This window comes from Perissodus microlepis, chromosome 20 (assembly GCF_051167445.1).
Source record: "Perissodus microlepis isolate ML-2025 ecotype Zambia chromosome 20, ASM5116744v1, whole genome shotgun sequence".
In the NCBI taxonomy this organism is placed as follows: domain Eukaryota; kingdom Metazoa; phylum Chordata; class Actinopteri; order Cichliformes; family Cichlidae; genus Perissodus; species Perissodus microlepis.
Genome location: NC_140480.1, coordinates 4,923,099 through 4,941,852, shown reverse-complemented (window position 1 = coordinate 4,941,852; position 18,754 = coordinate 4,923,099). Strand labels below are relative to the sequence as shown.

Sequence of the window (18,754 nt, the reverse complement as noted above, 5' to 3'; positions counted from 1 at the left end):
CTTTTTTTTTTTTTTGCTATTTATGTAGTTGTTTTTCCCTCTCTGTTCCAATGTGTCTTTTGTCCTGCCTCCTCCTGGTCTTCACCTTATAATATAAAGCTTCCTGAGGCAACAGTTGTAATTTGGCACTGTATAAATAAAATGCAACTGATCTGTTATTTTGTCTCTTGTCATGGGCGTCTTTGTTTTCTTTACTTACACTAAACTTAAATTTAAAAAAAAAAGATACTAAACAAAGCCACTAAGACATCAGTTTGAAGGGGAAAAAAAATGGTGACCAGTTGTGAAATAATGTGCATCATCATTTATTCGAGTTCAAAATCCTAGCTTCCAAAACAGGTATGTGGTTAAAGGAAATAATTTCCTGTACAGTTAAGGTCAGCAAGGTCAAGTTAGGTACAGTGCTATTTGAAAGAGACCATTTTAAGGTGAGATGACTTAATGGTGTGCTCCTAGGATGGTGCTTCAGGTGATCATGCTACATTCTCACGGTCCTTCCACTAGACCTAAAATGGGGATTACATGTGCACGTGGCGCTCAGGAGGTTCTTGACTTAAGGCCGTACACACACACACACACACACACACACACACACACAAGTAAATTCAATCTATCAAAGTCAGCAGGGAAAACGTGACCGAGAAGGAAAATTTGGGCACACTTTATCATTGTGAGCCACAGCTCATCTTCCTACTTTACTCAAAACAAAAGCTGACACTGAGGATTAGTTTAGGGTATTCCCAATCCTGAACCTCTTCTACAAGCACAAACTGTGCATAAGTTATCTCTGGGACACCATTAAACATTACGTGGACTCAAACTCATTACCGTCACAAGTCTTGATAAAGAAAACTTGAGGCTAACAGTTTTATCAGAACCCAACCAGACTCAGTAATACCAAACAAAATGAGAACCATAAAGGAAGGTGATCAATGAAGAGACTGTATGCACCTCGCAGGTAAACCTGTTGGTAATGGTTTCTGCAGCTTTATAATGCACTATTGTTAAATTAATGTATATACTTTGATATATATATTTTTTATATATATATGTATATATATATATACACAAACTCATGAGAAAAACTTAAAAGTCTTAGCTTTATTATGTTTTGTTTTAGAACCATGGTAATGGTTTGAGACAAAAAGGGTAAATGCAAAAAAAAAAAGAAAAAAAGAAAAAAAATTATCAAATCAAGTCTCCTTTTTTTCCTCTCCATTCAAAATGTTTGTTTTTTTTGTTCTCATTGGTAGTAGTGATGCTGAATTCAGGTGATTTGGACCGATCCCTTAATGATGATTAGCCAGACATCAGTGACGTAGTCCTTAGACACCCCGTCCACCCTGTTTCTCCCTCATCCAGGTGTGGATCCTCTCCTTCAGTTCAGGCACTGTGGAATTAACATTGTGACATTTAGGCATCCTGAAATTATTAGCCTCGACTCCAGCTATAAGTGCATTATCTTGCGTACCTTAAACAGCAACACTTATTTACATCATCTGTTTAAAATAAATAAAGTAAAAGGATAAATGGTGGGGTTACCTGACTCCAGCATGTTCTCTGTGAGTGGCTGCCTGTTGAAGGGATCAGTGGGGGAGTTGAGCAGGTGGCGTAAGATGATGGATCTGTCCATGATGTTCCCCGAAGGCAGCATCACAGGATCGGTCATCAGCGTGTCCATCAGAGGGTCTGTTGTAACACAGTCACAAACAGATTTTACAGACAATTACAAGCGAGATGCTACACTAAAAATCAGATTCATCACCAGCAGCACTGGCGCCCTGATTGGATAAGGAGAGGGACCAGTATTACAACATTAAAAGCAAAAATATTAAAATTAAACTTCTTTGTTTAAGCGTAAAAACAATAAATAAATAAATGTAATCAGCAAGTGACATACATGTGTGCCCATGTTGGTTTGTGTAGGAGCCTGTCACATGTCCAAAAAATGTTTTATATGACCACAATATTGATGCACCTATCAAAACACTAGTAAACAAAATTTCCCATGAAGTCCGATACAGAGCGTTTGGTGGCGTGGGGCTCTGTGTTGAAATGTCACAAGGTTGTTACAGTAGGACTCCGGTGCTACAAAAATAAAACCTGTCGTGGGAGATTTCATCTACACAGACAGCTGATACTCAAGTCTCCTGTATGGCACACTCCCATCAACTGTGGTGGGCTGGCTGGCATATCTGAGAATCAAAGGAGGCACGCAGACCACATACTCTTTCTAGATTATATTAAGTCTGTGGTTACTCGATAGCCTTGCACTAAGCTGTCTAGATGACCAGTGTGAGCTTCAAAATCCACCACACATGTCTGGAATTCAATAGCAGAAGAGGCCGTTAAAGATCCCGTCTGTCATTGACTGACCCGAGGTCACAGTTCAGTCTTTTACACAATGACAATATTATTTAAAAACTGCATTTGAAGACCTAGAAAGATATTTAATATGATGCTTTCAGAAGCAGCGCAATGTAACCCGTTATTTTTATATGGATGTTATTTGAGGATCTCAATACATTACTCTGAAGTGATCTAGATAGATTAATTTAACGATACAGCACATATCAGAGTGAGATGTTATTAAACCAGCTGTGGGAAAGATGATTTGCTTTACCATTGCTGCATAACCAGATTCAAAAGTTCTAGTTGTGCTGTTTAAACACAGTCTTTCACACACCTTTGAACTCATCCGGTGCATCACTGTAGTCCATTTCAGACTGGGAGTTCTTGGCGACTATTTCCTCCACCTTCTCCGATAGCAGCTTGAATTTCTCAATAGCAATTGAGGACTTAATGCCAGCCTTCCTCATCTTTGAGATCACCTCCTCAAAGAGTTCACGGCTGTATGACCTCTGCAAAGAGCAACAAGTCCCTGAGGTCAGACTTCAGTACCTTACTGTCATCACATCACAGATTTGAAATTTAAGTCACGTCTTCACACTTACACAGATTTTGATAATGCACACAACAAGCAACTGCTGCGTTTCATACATATATGTTCTGATGTAAATCTGACAACAATAATGTGCAATAATGTGGCTTCATCATTCATAACGTTCTCTTTGTTCTCTCAACAAATCAGGAATTATATATATACACCATATTCTCCACGTGCAGTAGAGAATTCATGCTAACTGGCACAGCAATGAAGTCACGACAGATGATTCAGGATAACTAAATGTAGACTGGACATCAAATTTTCCCCCTTCCCCATCAGTGCCAACCTGGTCATCTGCTATAGCTTTAGCAAAGCGAGCACAGTCTAGCTGCAGGTAGATGTCTGTCAGCTGGTCTAGGAGTTTCTTGGGCTCAAAGCCATACTTCTCTGGGTTCTCCACCTTCAGGTCCCGACACTTGGGCCCGCACAGCTGCTGGAGGTTAAAGTTCAGCATGGCAGCTAAACGAGGCCCCAGCTCCTGTGTGAAGAAGGAGCCACTGTTTAGAGAAGCACATCTATAGATTCTCCAATAGTTTCATTGCCCAAGACATCAGACTGATGAACTCTCCATAACCCCCACACCCCTCTTATACATAAACAAGGTACATTCTGAAACTGTCCCTGGACTGTTTCACATTACTGTATATTCATGGCAGTGCATTATGTCTGGAATAATGATATACATTGTTTTTTGCTGTTTTATTGCTGTGGAAAAGGGAAGATGGATGGATGTATGGATGGGTGGATGGATGCATACATTAGTCCAATGTCGAGTCAATGGACCAACATTTTGTTCTAACGTGCACTAACTGGTGTATGTTTGAATGACAACGTACCTATTCTATGCTATGCCTGGAGGAAAATGGCAAATAATGCTTCCTTTATATTACTTGTATAACTGAGAATAAATCTCTAGAATACATCAAGTGTTCATTGGTAACAGTGACACTCACAGGCCTTAGGAAAGGCTTCTGGACCTGCTTGGTGAGGATGTGGAACATTTCAACTGTTTCGGTAGCCAGGGCCAGATAGGAGCGGGACACCCGCTCATCCTGAGTCAGCTGGGACTGACGACTCTGCTGCTGCTCCTGAAAATTTGTACAACCCCCCCAAAAAACAACAACAAAAAAAAAGACAAAATAATAAATAAGTTACCCTATACAATGGCAGTAACCTTCTGCCTGTCTTCACAGCTCAGCACAACTGTGAATGAAGCGATAATCTGATAAAACATGACCTCTAACAGTTTTGTCTTTGCTAGACTCTGTAAAAACTGATAAACAAATATAGGATCCTAAAAACTGAGCACTGACCCTTGGCAGCTGCTCCCACTGCTCTTTATTCTTCATCTCCTCTTGAACTTCATGAATACGCTTCAGGGATTCAAGGCTCTCATCTAACAAGAAGGTGGTGTCATTAATCAGCATGTTGATGTAGCGCACAAACTGCTTGCCAGAGCTGGTGTGAAAGAAGGACAAAAGGAGACAGAAGAGGATGTGAGGCTGGAAAAGTCATACAGCCACACACTCTAAACCACAATTTCTTTAAAATAAGGAAAAAAATAAATAAATTAAACATTGCAACTGCTGTTTTTGTCAATAGCAAACTCACTTGAACTCCTCCATGAAGGTTCCATGGTGGGCAATGTTTTGCCAGAGGCTCTTGAAGATCGTGCTGATATGGTACCGTATAGTGAACTTATCGTAAAACTCACTGGTAGCACCGGTATGCTCAACATCTGACCAGAGGAGGGAAAGATTTTAGTGAACTTTTTTCTTGAAAAGATCACAACTTGTAGTAAAGAATAAACACGTGCCAGTTGGATTTTTATTCTATCGAGCACAACATCAGCAGAGAACTGCAGCACAACGTAAAGCTCACCAGTGTAAAACTTCATGAGAGCAGGGACCAGGTGTTTGACGGACAACGGGTGGTTCTCCATCATTTCAGAGAATCGCTGAGTACGAGGCTGAACAGCGGGGTTGGTGACGAACAGCACCTCCACCAACTTGGCGATAAGGTAGGGGTTCCTGATGTAGTTCTGACTGCAGATGAACACCACCAAGAAGGTGACAATGTCCTGGACACATGGCTCATATAAAACCTGGGGTGAGTACCTGGGAGAAAAGTTCACAAATCCCTTATTTCCTCACAAAATTCACTGGAAATTATGGATTTATACATGTATATACACATTTATAGACCTGTTAAGCATTTAATATCTGTATTTTCCCCCTCATCGTTCCTTCCTGTTAACATTTTATTACTGCCCTCCACAGGACAGTCATTAAAACATGATAGATGAGCAGAGAGCAGAGGACTTACTGCACAACAAAAAGCAGAAACTCTGCCACATCTTCAATGTAAAACTCGGGCAGAGCGGCAAAACTTTTGGGAATCTCGGGGTTCAGAGGCAGGTTAATGCTGCGCAAGGGAGGGAAAAACAAACATATTACTTCTTGATTTAACAATAAACTGAAGTGAAGCAAAAAAAAAAAAAAATACTGGGAAAAAACAGACAAACTGCGTGATGCCACAGCTGTTCCTCTGACATCGATATCAAAACGAATGGCAACATGGTGCGTCAGAGGAGAGGTGACTAACTTGGGGTAGGTGGGGTCCACCATGCGAAGAATGAGCTGGATGACTGTGCTGTAAAACTGCAGACATCTGCGGAGCAGGTTCTCATCCAGAAGGCCCACATCAGCACAAGCTTTGGCTCGCACCAGTTTCTGTCACACACAGTAACAATCACCCGTCTGTAAACATGCTCCGTGCCAAAATCAGCCACGCGTGTCTTCCAAATATACCCAACCAAGAAATGCTGAGAGCATTCTCACATCTCTACATTTAAATTGGTCCTTGATGTTTGATCATTAAATGAATTAAGACAGTGGCTCCATCTACAAGCACGTAACACTGACCTTAAGCTGAGTTTTGCAGCGTTTGAGCATCTCTCTGTGTCGACTCGCCAGGGGAGAATCTTTCCACTGGCTCTCACTGTTTTTGAGCTCCTCTACAGTCCTAAAAGATAAAAATAGCAGTATTAATACACACGCATACACTTAACACGATATGATTGTCTGTGTAGATGTGCGAGCGTGTACCTGTTGAGTTCGCGGATGGCTCGTAATCTCCGGATGTAGCGCCGGCAGCCAGGCAGGATGGATAAGTGGTGGGTGTGAAGCGTCAGAAAGAAACACTCGGTAGGAAATTTGGGTTCTGTGAACTTGGCGGGGTCTTTATCTGTACATATTCACAGATGAAATTTATGGTTATAAGGACACAAATATCAGCTTTTGTCTCTACAAAGTTAGTGACCTAGGTTATCATGTAACACTACTAAGCCCACAGATTTAAAAGATTTCATTCACAGCATCAAAGCAACAAAGTGACTCTTTTAACCAATTAGATTAGTTAAAAATACCCCAAAACAAAATAAAACTGTGGCTCTGATATGCTTAGGATTAGTTCATGAGAACTGCAGAATTACGAGTTCACATGCAACTGATATTTATCTTTAACGACCGCCCTCTTTAAAACCTATGCGGTCCACTTAGATTTACTGAAATGATCATATGTATCTGAGCATTTCTGGTTATGCCAGCTTACGTAGTTCAGACAGCCAGGCCTTGAGCTCGTCCATGGTGGCTTTGAGACGCGTTTCCTCAAGACTGACGACAAGGCGACACCGTGGATGGAAAATATAGTAGGGATCCACTGTCTCTAACTTGATCTTCATGCTCAGCTGTTGCAGCACCCATAAGAAGTTGAGCATGAAACCGTCTGTCGAAACCAGCTTGTCATCAGTCTGGAAGAGAGGAGAATGTGGGGTTTGTTTTTTTATTAAAATCTTTACAAACACACAGTAAACACCTGCCCCCGAAGACTAAATAATATCAAGAATGACTTCTAAAATTAATATACTTTTAATCACGTTTGTTCCTTATGGTCTGAATCTAGTAATATCAAAAACATCAATTTTATCAGCAGCGCTGACTGTAAAACATACAACTTTACCTGCATCTGGGCTTTCTTCACATTGTAGTTGACTAGAGCTGCCATGTAATTAAGAGCCAACTCCCGCGTTTCACTGTTTAGCAGGATGTTGTGGAGAACTTTGAACATGTCACCCTGATTTTAAAAAAATAAATCAATAAACAACATCATTCCACACTGCTGGATAAAACAACTATTAAAAATAAAAACATGAAATAGAGACTTACCCTTGCAGACTCCAGGTAGTGCTGCAGTGACTGGCTGACGACTCGTGTGTTCTCCATGGTGATGGCCGGGCCGGAGAAGTATTTGTCTCCAACTTTTGTCTAAAAAAAAAGAAAGAAAGAAAGAAAAAAAAAAGGCAAAAAAAACAAAGCCTTTTGTCATTGAAATGGTTGGTACTTTTCAGTTTTGTTCTGTTTTTTTTTAAAAATGAGGTTTGCGTTACTTCCCATAGTTTATCCTTTACTTAATTAGATAATATGACAATAATAATAATATGGTGTAATAAGAAGGGTCACAGGGGAAGTCCTCATCAGTAGGAGAAGTAGAAAAACTTCTGATAAGACAGTTAAAAGTCCACAATTTATGCCCTCCTTCACCTTTTCCTAAGCCATTCACTCAGACCGATTGGAGTCGGGCTGATTCTGGCCCCTGGGCCTTACGTTTGACACTCCGGATTTATTTGAGATTCAGACAAAGTACAACTCATCGTAGAGAACAACTCACATCATCCTCAGCGAACACAGAGAGGCCGAAAAAGGCTCCCAGGTAGGACAGTCTCTGAATCTCTCTGCCACATCCAGGGCTCAGAGGTTTGGGACACCACAAAGGCAGTGATGTTACCTGCACACATTACACAGTCATTGATTTAATACATGTTATTGTCAAGTGTGGTTAATAACACTGATTTATACATTTATATATTATATACTAATCAACAGTAACTGTAACTCATAACTCATTTTCCGTAAGTGAAGCTAAATGGCTAATTATGCCTCAATTAATTCCACAGTATTTTAAGTAAAGAATATTATTGGATAGATAACAAACACTAAGAGAGCTAAGAGACCCCACCCCTCCACCGGGGAATATCCTCTTGCCCTTTTTCCATGTAACAGGAAAATGTCTCACAACAGGCAGAGTTCATACCTTCCTGGTATGAGGAAAGTACATTTACAACAGCTACATTTATTAATAAGCTCAAGGTAACCAAACTGCTTTCACAACAGATGTCCATAATAATTGGAGCCATAAGGACCCAGTGAACAACACTCAGGTGTTACGATGTAGCTTTACCTTTCCATTTGTATACTTACCAAATTGCATACCGGGTGAGTCTTTCCGAACTTAATTTCACAAAGCTCAGCTAATGCCTGTAAAATCAAAAACAGACATCAGGTCAGAAAAGGATTACAACCCAACACGTGAACTGTGCTAAAAATGAGTTGCGTGGATGTGTACTTCATCCCATGCTGTATGATATATTCCCTACAGAATTACTGCAGCTGCAGGAAAGACCAGGACAATGTCTCCTTACCATGAGGGGAAATTTAAAGTTGTCACTGTCAAAGGAACATTCTTTGACTGCAAGAGCCAGGCCGTGGAGGATAGGGATGAAGATCTAAATAAAAACAACAACACATTAAACAGCATGCTTCAGTGCTTCAGTGCATTTTGACCTTGGAGAAACGTTCACACGGTCTGTATTTACACATCACCGTGAGGGTGTTTAACTAGCTGCCCTAAACATGGAATCACTCTGTTTTTACATTTTTATATTCATGCATCTGGACAAGCAGATGGCAAAATATGGGGGGAATAAAGGCGTCAAGGCGTCACCTTCTAGCTGTTTAAATTTAGGTGCTCCATCTACAGGAGAAATAGGTTGGGGAAAAAAAGGGCAAGGATGTTTTTGTAACGAATTATCATTTCTGGCTTTGCAGGATCAACCCAGAGAAACACAGTGTGAAAGATTCAACCTAGTACAGTCTGTTTACAGTCATGCTGGGCTGGTAAAGCTTCAGCGTGCAGACTTTCCAGTTCTATCTGTGCTGAACCTGACAATTAAAAATGGATATTTGGGCTTTGCTTAGTTGAATCACCCAGTACAAACTGTATATGGCTGTATGAGATCATCTCCAGCTGTTATGAAGAAATATGAAGAAATACAGTTCCACCTTTTTAAACTGATTCATCCCCATTAATTACAGTTAACTAGATTATTTATGGGTGTGTGTAAAGAGCCGGTCTGTACCAAACAGTATGAGCCATAGTGCACAGGAAACAAATGAGTGCAGCAGTAAGAATTCTTTTGGAAAAAACCCACAGCTTTGAGTAAACATAAACAGATCCAAAAGAATGGATGGATGTGCTCGTCACCTGTCTGAATACTTCATCCTCCTGGTGAGTAATGCGCACCAGCTCCTGAATAAAGCCATATGGAAGGTTCCGACACAGCATGTAAGGTACCAGCAGAGACTGTTGGAGAGGGCTCCTAAAAGTAGTAAACACACGGCAAATAAATAAATTAATAAATCACACATTTGGAGACAAGGTGAATGACTAGTTGCTATGGATACAGAGAGGGAAAAGGAATGGAACATGCACAAATATGGTGAGAGCATTAAAAAAAAAAAAAAAAAAAAAGAAAGAAGTAAAAACCCAGAGATCGTCTGAGTTAATGGATGGCTTCTTACCGAGGCTGGGTCAGAGCGCCTTGAAGGACCAGGGCAACATGGGAAATACACTGAGAGCGAATGTTACTGAGAAGCTGGCTGACATTTGGTTGGCTACACATCTGAGAAAGAAACAGAGAGAAGAGTGAGAACGACTGCAGTGTGATTTAAAAAAAAAAAAGTGTTATGTGACGAGCTATGCCTAATGCCTGCAGCTAGTCTACAAAGCACAACCTGTTCTTCTATACTCAGCGCATTTTAAAACAATTGAAACATGAAGAACATATTAAAGACCTTTATATATCAGCTCTTATTATGATTTTGATCTCAAATCTTAAATATTTTAGGAAAGAAAAATAAATCATCTGCTATAAATCCTGGTCGGGATATTTATTGGTCTCACAGATTGTCATCTACCTTGGGAGCTTTCCTCTCCTCCATGCCAACACTGTCAAAACGCTCAATGAGGTAGTTCAGCATCTCTGTCTCTTTGCATGTTTCAATGGTGAAGCGGTCGCTGGCTGATTCGCAGGACATCCCCCCTCCACATGCCCCAAGACTACAAAAAAAATTAGACACAGACAGAGGGGCTCATCAAATAACAGGAAATGTCACAGTGTGGACAGACGTAGCATTAGAATCAAAATTTCCTGAAAAGTCCTGAAAGACGACAAACTAAAGCACTTTAAAGGTAGCATTGCAAAATTCAACCACCAGGTGATCCGAGCAGATGGTAAAATAAGATTAGTGTTAAACTGTATTGTCATGTCAACTCAGTAAGAGCACACAAATTACATGTAAGAAAAAGGGAATCTGTTTATGTTTTGTGTGCCTGAAAAAAACAAACAAAAAAAACCCAAAAGAAAAACAAATGGCCGATATAATTTTTTTTTTCTAAATCACCAAATACCAGTATGAGTCTTAAAAAGTCCTATATCGGTCGAGCGCTACAGATTTTTTTCTTTCTTCAATAAGATAAGAAGCAAACTGAACTCAAATGTGAATTAGATGAACTGTTTCTGCTACTGTGAGGAACAGTTTCTCGGCTCCTTGCAAGAGAATGTTAATGTCGGTACTCAATCAAATTACTTTATTTCATCAACCCTTTTTAAGGTTTGTACTTATGGTCCTCAAATAAAACAAACAAACAAACAAAAACACATACGGTTTGATTTTTAGGCAACTTTGCTACTGAAGATATGGATCCTATAAGCTACAATGAACACAAATGAGGCTACAATGAAGACAAACTCAATGAAAGTGTGAGCTAAAACATTTGAACAAGAAGAATCAAAATGATTTTCTATGGGTTTCTCAGCTAGCTATATATATATATATATATATATATATATATATATATATATATATATATAAAAAGCCTTGCTGTCAATCAATTTCCATATTAGTCTAAAATAATGTCAAGATGATTTAGACAACAGAAACAAATTAAAGCTGCAAAGGTCAAACCTCTTCCAAACTTCTCTGAGCCACAGCATAAAAAAAGAGATATCAACAAAGTAGATTTAATTTACTAATGTGAGCAATATATTCTGTATTTCTGTGCACATACATATATACACATATACTGGCTAAATGATGGTTTTAAATAGTAAGCAACAATATTTTCTTAGAGATATAATTCTCCATTTATGAATCAAAGGCAGGGCAGTGCCAGAGAGCTTGAAGTTCTGCAGTCAGGGATTCATGATGTTACTTCCAATGTTTGCAATCAAAAACACAAAATACGGGTTTGGTAGGCTTATACATAAATATCTAATGTTGTCTGATTGGGTTACATAATGATGAAACAGTGGCTCACATGTCTTTGAGCTAAGGGTGATTTCTCCTTCTTAAAAAGAAAGATGCGAACGTAAAAATGGATTCTTATACAGACAGAAACGCAGAGTCATTAATGAGCCATTCATAGCACTGAAGATTTTCTACATCTTGAAGCCGTTTGCAGAAGAGTTAATGTGGTTATTACTTACCTCCATATTGCATGTACTAAAATTTATAGTTATGGGTATTTATCTCTGAATGTCGATGACCAAAACACTCCTAAACATGGTTTAATCTTCTTTAATCTCGCCTGCCGTCTTTGTGCACGGTTAGTGGCAAGCCTACCGGACCCGCTGGAACATGCATCAGAGCCCATCCCTGAGCAAGCGTGCACACACACGCGCATTAACACACACCACGCAGTGGTGTACCTGGACCCAAATTGAACCTGTGAAATATCCTCCTCCTGCTCCTCCTGAGAATCTTCATCATCGCTGTCCTGAGATATGTCAGAGAGGGCAAAAAACAGGAACGAAAAGGGGCTGACAGGACGAGAGAAAAACAGGTGAAATGAGAGAAAGACTGGAAGAAAGGAGGATGATGCACAAGCATGAGGAGACAGAAAGCCAACAGGGGGGAAGCATCAAGACAAATGTGGAACAGTAACAAACAAACAAAAAAGGAAATAAGAAAGGGAGCACAGGGAAGATGCATGCTTTCATGGAGACTACTTTCTCTCTTTTTAAACCAGTTTTCTATCGCTTTAGCACACTCATGCTAGCTCTGTGCCATGATGACCTTATACAAAGAACTACAGCTGTTAATATTAAATGTATGTATTATTTTTTTTTAATTGCCTAAATTTAAATAGTTACTTTGTGGTAGAGGTAGCATTTTTTAAATCTCATTTTCTCACAAGATTTTAACCACAGAAATGTTAAAGTGCTAGTAACTTCTAAATGCAGGAAAGTTAATGTAGGAGCAGATATAACCAGTGATGAACAGAAACATCACCAAAGGTTCAGGCTTTAGTATGTTGGCTTGCGTTTGCACTCCACTCTGACATGCAGGTGACAGTTTAGATACCTAGATGGAGGCATCCTGGCAGCAAAGGCAGCCTGTCGAGTGTTCAGTCTGGGAGAAGGAGGCACCATAGGAGAGGTTGCAGAGGAGGGTTGGTTGTGACCCATAGGTGAGCTCAAGGATAAAGACTGGGGGGAAGGTGGTGGCACAGAAACTGGAGTGTTGGGGGGAACAGAGGGTCCTGCAGGGCTGGGAGAGGGTCCAGGGAAACTAAACCCTCTGTGACTCGGGCTTGTTGGGGAAGGAGCCACCCAGGGAGTGGTGACCGAGTAAGGGCGATACCTTTGGGAAATGGGCACGGGGGCAGATGGAGCACTGAGGGAGTGCCGTGGAGGAGTGGAAGCAGGTGGGCTGGGGGGAACAACGAACTGTGGGGTAGACGGTGTAGTAGGGGTGAGGAGAGAGGGGGAGGTCCTCTTGGCTGCATCCAAAGCCACTGGGTGAGGACTACCACAGCCATACAGACTGTGGATAACATTGTTAAGACAAGAATGATCTTAAAGCCTTAAAAACAGAAATGATTAAAGCATGATGAAAAAGACTGGGAAGAACATGGCAGCATGATAATAAAGTAAATAGAAAAAACAGCCCAATCAACAGCCTTGATATGTCTCCGCAAGCTTAATAATGACTCATGGCACTTGCCTGGACAGAGAGCTGGCTCCAAAGGATCCAGCGCTAGGGCCCATTGGGCTTCCACCTTGGCTGGAGGGCTGCACCAGTGTCAGACGATGGTCGGGGGATTTGGCTGCTGCAATTGGCTGTGAGGTGGCTGTCAAGCTGGCGAAGGGGTTGTGGACACGTGACTGGGTGGACATCATTAAGACTTCCATCAGGATCTGGCTGATGAGGTCTTTGAAGTCAGAGTATACTGCAGGAGAAAACATAACAACAGTCGGACGAGCCTCCCACGTATGCAAAAACAACGTTTTGATGAATCAGCTTTTTATGGTCAAAGCTGTTGTTTAGTGGCGTTACCTTCTTTAGGGTTCTGGTGAAACTCTGCAGCCAGTGAAGGGAGAAAGATGACATCTCTATCCTGCTCCTTCCACGATACGCGGAGAATCTTGCAAATGAGCTGCAGGGCCTGTTCTTCAGAGACATCTGAGTTTGCAGAAGTTTCCTAAGATGCAGAAAAAAAACCAGTGAAGCCTTGATTTAAAAAACAAAACAAAAAAAACATGCATAATGAACAAGCATTACTGAGTCTCAGGATACTCGTTATCTCATGATCTCTCTGGCTGAGCAAGAAACAACAGAGGTACGTGTGAATGAGTTGATATAAACAAAAATGAAACCAAGAATAGCGTTTGTGGAAAGTCACCCGTCTGCAAACAACCAGACACTCCTTTAATGTTTATTCATTTAGGACTTTCTTGATATCCTGATAGATATGGTCAAAGTCCAGGAGGCAACATCTTTTGATTAATGTTCACTCTATCTGCTTACCTTCTCAGTCAAGTTTCTCTTCTCCCTGCGGTCACTGTCCTCCACCTCCATGTTCTCTATCCCTGAGTCCACATCCACCTGGGACATGCTGGAATAAAAGAGAAACCACAGTTCTTAATAAGCCATTATCTCCAAGCAAACTATGCTATTACTCCAAGCTCAATCGTACACAGTGTCAATATTTATCTAATTCCACAGATAAGGAGTATTTGAGAATGAATACAGAAGCTGGGTAGGGCAATCGGACACAGGAGACGCTCTCACCTCTTTTCACAGGAGGCAGGGTCGATATCCATGCTCTGCGATCGGGACAAACTCTGGGACTGAGTCTCAAGGCTGTTGGAGGGGGAGCTGGAGAGTGAGCTCACACCCTCGCTGCTCTGACTACCATAAGCGACCCCTGGAAGAACAAAACACCACAAGTGAATCTCTCTGAACAACAATGACAAAAATGAATCAAATCTGACACATTTCTGGAGGGTTTCTTGTGCCTCTATCTTCAGATAAAATGGAAATAGTAAGGTTTTAAATTTGCTTGCTTTTGTTTTTAATTTTTTTTTCTCGTGTTTTTCAACACAGGTGTAGCGGTCTGTGTGCACAGAGCAGTAAGAAAAATGTTTAATTTGAGTTAATTATTGCAATGCTGAGTGCATACGTGAGGACTTTAAACTGCATACAATATAACATTGCTGTTATTCTTCCACAGCCTAACAAAGTCACTTTAGTCTGTCAGCAGATCAAAGTGAAATTAATTGTATTGATTGAAAGTTGCACAGTTTGTGCACTTACATTAAGAGAAACACAAAAATCCCCCAAGCCTTTAAATCAAAACTGAATGTAACCTGCTCCCTACCATGTTATGTGGTGAGCAGAGGTTTGAAAGCTACTTTTGTGACGCAGAAAGCTCTGACTTTAAGTTTGACATAACTCACCAACCCCTCAGATGAACTAAAGTTTTGGAGAAATGAAAAATATTGACTGTATTGATTCCTACTGTACACTTTAAATCCTTTGCACAGCGTTGAATTTTAGTCTATCATGTCTTTTCCTTTTTTATAGATTTTTCTAATCTTTTTATTGCTTTCACGGTATAATCAGTCCCAACATACAGCGATTATGGTAACGACATAGTCAAAAAAGCACACTAAGAACTCTGAGGAAATTAAATCGAAACAAAAAACATGATGGATCCAGGTCATTGATGTCAAACAGTCACGTAAAACCAAACATCAGTCATGTTTACTCTTCACTTTCAACTGGCCTTTGTACAGAAAGAAAACAAGACACCTTTACCAGTGAACTGCACAGCACACAGGGCTGATTCCTCTTTGAAATGCCCTCGAGTTACCTTTCACATTAAATCCTATTTTCTGATGTATTCAATGAAAATATTTTGAAACAAAAAGAATAAACCAATCAAATGCTTTGCGTGTGGACTGACAAATGCATTTGGATGTTGTGATCAAAGGGAAACTCCTAATTTTCTATGTCAGTAAATGTAGACTAAAATCTAGGACATACGCAGTAAATACATCTATACATGGCTGGCATAATATCAGAGTGTGATGACATGAAAAGATCAAGAAATGTAGGAAGCGGAAATGAGGAAAAGGATGTGCAAAAAGGCCCTAAAGTTGTGGCAGTAGTCAGGGAAAAAAAGGATACATTTTCCAGAAAAAAAAAAAAAGAAATGAAGAAAATATTAATATACATTATCAACAAGTTTTTAAAGAAGAAACAGCAGGTTTGAGGCTTTGACTTTGAAATGATTGTGGGAGAAACGTTTCGTCACTCATCCAAGTGACTTCTTCAGTCTCAGCTGATAATGACTGAAAACCAGCCCACTGAAGGAACAATGGGCTGGGAGGTCAGTTCCTTAATCCTAATTGCGCAAATTCTCATGACCATTGATCAACAACCACCGACCAAAACCCACTGATCTAAGACCACTGATCAATGGCCATGAGTCCCATTCACAGAGAGTTGGGGAATGGCTGCAATCACAGCATTGTATCATGACTGGTTTCAGTCATTATGCAAATGTACTGTTCATAAGATTTGGGGAAACCTGCAGTCAGCTGTGACTGAAGAAGTCACTTAGATGAGTGACGAAACGTTTCTCCCACAAAACGCTACGTCCAGATGAACAGAATTAACTTTTGGAGTTTTACTTTCCTGGATGATTGAGAATGCATCAAGACGTTTATACAAAATAGTTTTTATCGTCTTAATCTTTCCTGATATTGTAATCAAAGATGACGTTTAATGCTGAAAATACGGCACTTTTTTACTACCATTCTCTAACACTTACCACTGGGAACCACACAAAGATATGACATGAATGAACCATGTACAGTTTGAGAATTCATGTCACAGCTGTTGCTTAAGGAAGAACCAACTGTTTAGTCAGTCTGGGTTAGCAAAGGCTCAGATTGGAATTTTTAAGTTGCTTACTGACTACTGCAGACAGGTAGCGAGAAATCTGATTAACAGAGGCTCTTACTCCGGATAGCGGGCTGGAATTAACAGCTCTCTCCTGGTTATACAACAATCATGCAGTTGAATGATTACGCTACCAATGTCAGATGTAATACACATTAATAAGTTAGTGAGAAGGTTTGGCTTGTTAAACTGACAGTATTTTCTTCTTCTTATTAATCACTTAGGAAATGCACCACTGGGCCTAAAAGGAAAACCTTTAAAGCAGCTGGCTATGCATAGCAACAAACAATGCCAGGAAACTGTTGCTGTATCCATACATGGATCTCTGCTGCATTTTCTAGAGCCTGTGCATGAGTGAAGCCTCCATTCTACCTTTGTACTAGAGGGCTCAACATTCGTGTCTAGCAGGGTACACTTTTTTGTCACAGTGTGCCCTGATTTGGGGGATTTTTGATATTTTAACACTGTGAATCATTCAATGTTACAAACCCCTTTTCAATATTTTTTTCCTTATAGGAAATTCCCAGAACCTTGTTTTAATTTCTTACCAGAGGTGCCCATAGGGGATGTGGCAGGGGTACCACTGTGGACATTGAGGCCCAGTGATTGAGAGGCAGCTGGTGGCACGGGTTGGGGTGCAGCACCTGAGGGTCCAGGGAGGGGTCCAGGTGGAGTCTCTCTCTGTGGGGATGTCAGGGGTGTGCTGAGAGGGGTGCTAGGCTGGGACGTTTGTCCTCCTGCCAATCGTGCCAGTCTTCTCCTGCGAATCTTGAATGAGCAGATATACAGGGTCATTAAAAGAACTCTGTAGCTCTTCATAACTGCATAATGTTGAAATGTATTAATAGGTTATTAATAAACTTATATGTATGTATATAAATGCCTGGACACTGTAAGAATAACCAAATTATGCATGTATTGCCCAGAAAAGACAGATCATTAAGGCAAAGATTTTCTTTGTTATACGTTTTAAAGTCAGATCTGAAGAAAAACATCGCGAATAAAGTCAGATGCGGACACCAATCTTCGCAGCTTGGCCGAGGAGCGACGTTAAAGCTAAATTATCTGCTGCACACTCTGCTGAATGCTAATCGAGCAGCTGAAAATGATAACAGTAAGCTGCAGTATGCTGTATGCGATTTCATATAAACAGCTCAATGGCCATGCATCGGCCCACGGCTGATTGCACAATGGTGGCCCGGTCTCTGTGTGTGTTTTTTTATGCTGAGTCGTCTCGCAGGCTAATTTCTGACTGTCAGCTAAACCGCCGCGAGGTGACATGCGAAAACATATCAGTAAAAAGAACGTCTTCCCTTCCTAATCTCCTTGTCAAAACACAACACCGAAAAATATCTGCCACTTACAAGCGGCTAACAATATCTTGAAATATGTTCGATGCTTTATATAAGAGCAGTGTTCTCCAGCTTGTAGCATTACGTTAGCTACTTTCATTTAGCAACCCAGCTGCTCCAGCTAAATAGAACACGGCCCAAATCCGCCTCTCGTTCTTTCACTTCTTATATTCCCAATATAAGAAGTGAATAATTAGCCTTTGAGTTAAACTGCGTGACACCTACTGCCGTGTTCTAGCTAACTGAGATATTTATCGAAAATGTATTTCTTTCATCAGCTAGTTTTTGTAGCATCTCAGCTAGCAGCAATACCCCTAAAAGGGGTAAAGGAAGAATTTGCAAAACGTACATTTCTAACGTCAGTAACGTAAAATCATTTCAATTCCCTGTGTAAGCGTTTATTCATATTGTCACCTTACCTCATCTGCGCTCAACTCCTCCATCATCCCAGCTAAGACAGCTAGCTATTTCACTTTCTAATGCTTTAATATGCCAGCCAGAGCCAGCTAGCTAGCTTGTATTAGATCTAAATATGCATAGTCTAACTCGTTCAACAAATATATGTGTCAGGATTTTGATTGTCTTCAAGATAAAAAACGACACCGATATTCGGAGGATGGCGAAATATAGTTCCCCCAAAAAGTCTGCTGTTTGCTGGTTTTCTACCAAGAATGAAACAAAAAGAAAAGTAGCTAGCTATTATACGTCAAAATACAACAGCGGCCATTTTGGTTCCACAAGTCACGTGACCAAAGGGACCAAAGGTGGGGGTGCGTAGCGTGTCGCACAGATAAATGGAGTATTTCATCTGTTGTTTAAGTATAAAAGTCTGTTTAGGTCTCTTTAATGTAACGCTCCTGCATTAGCGTGACCTCGGGTTATAACTGAGGTCACATTTACCACATACAACGCATCAAACTGAGCGTGCGTGAACCATGGCCAGTCAGAGGGGTGCAAGGTCACTGCAAAGACTTATATTAGTGACGTAATTGCCAATCATCTGTCACCAGGTAAAGATGCCTGCA

General features: G+C 40.6%; 1 protein-coding gene across 2 annotated transcripts; it reads right to left on the bottom strand.

Moving 5' to 3' along the window:
- Positions 1-289: 289 nt before the first annotated feature.
- On the bottom strand, positions 290-18,489 carry ube4b (ubiquitination factor E4B, UFD2 homolog (S. cerevisiae)). Of its 2 annotated transcripts, XM_084917507.1 has the most exons (29): positions 18,149-18,489; positions 16,926-17,145; positions 14,200-14,335; positions 13,936-14,023; positions 13,465-13,609; positions 13,132-13,357; positions 12,490-12,951; positions 11,835-11,945; positions 10,042-10,183; positions 9,646-9,746; positions 9,329-9,443; positions 8,487-8,570; positions 8,266-8,322; positions 7,676-7,792; positions 7,174-7,272; positions 6,968-7,081; positions 6,560-6,758; positions 6,055-6,193; positions 5,872-5,971; positions 5,552-5,679; positions 5,273-5,371; positions 4,829-5,064; positions 4,559-4,685; positions 4,261-4,405; positions 3,901-4,035; positions 3,234-3,425; positions 2,687-2,861; positions 1,543-1,689; positions 290-1,390 (listed from the first exon to the last, which is right to left on the bottom strand). In XM_084917507.1, exons 1-29 carry the CDS (start codon positions 18,173-18,175, stop codon positions 1,326-1,328), a joined length of 4,131 nt encoding a protein of 1,376 aa, XP_084773633.1. In that variant the 5' UTR covers positions 18,176-18,489; the 3' UTR covers positions 290-1,325. The 2 variants fall into 2 exon arrangements, with proteins under 2 accessions (XP_084773633.1, XP_084773632.1); XM_084917506.1 differs by lacking the exons at positions 11,835-11,945; positions 12,490-12,951.
- Between the last annotated feature and the right edge of the window lie 265 nt (positions 18,490-18,754).

Excerpts from the sequence above, each read along its gene's own strand:
- ube4b (XM_084917507.1), bottom strand. The coding sequence starts at position 18,175 with ATGATGGAGGAGTTGAGCGCAGATGAG. Across the intron at positions 11,946-12,489 it reads GCCAGGATGCCTCCATCTAG|CCCCTTTTCGTTCCTGTTTT; the intron begins GTATCTAAACTG and ends TCGTCCTGTCAG. Across the intron at positions 5,065-5,272 it reads TTTCTGCTTTTTGTTGTGCA|GTACTCACCCCAGGTTTTAT; the intron begins GTAAGTCCTCTG and ends CTTTTCTCCCAG.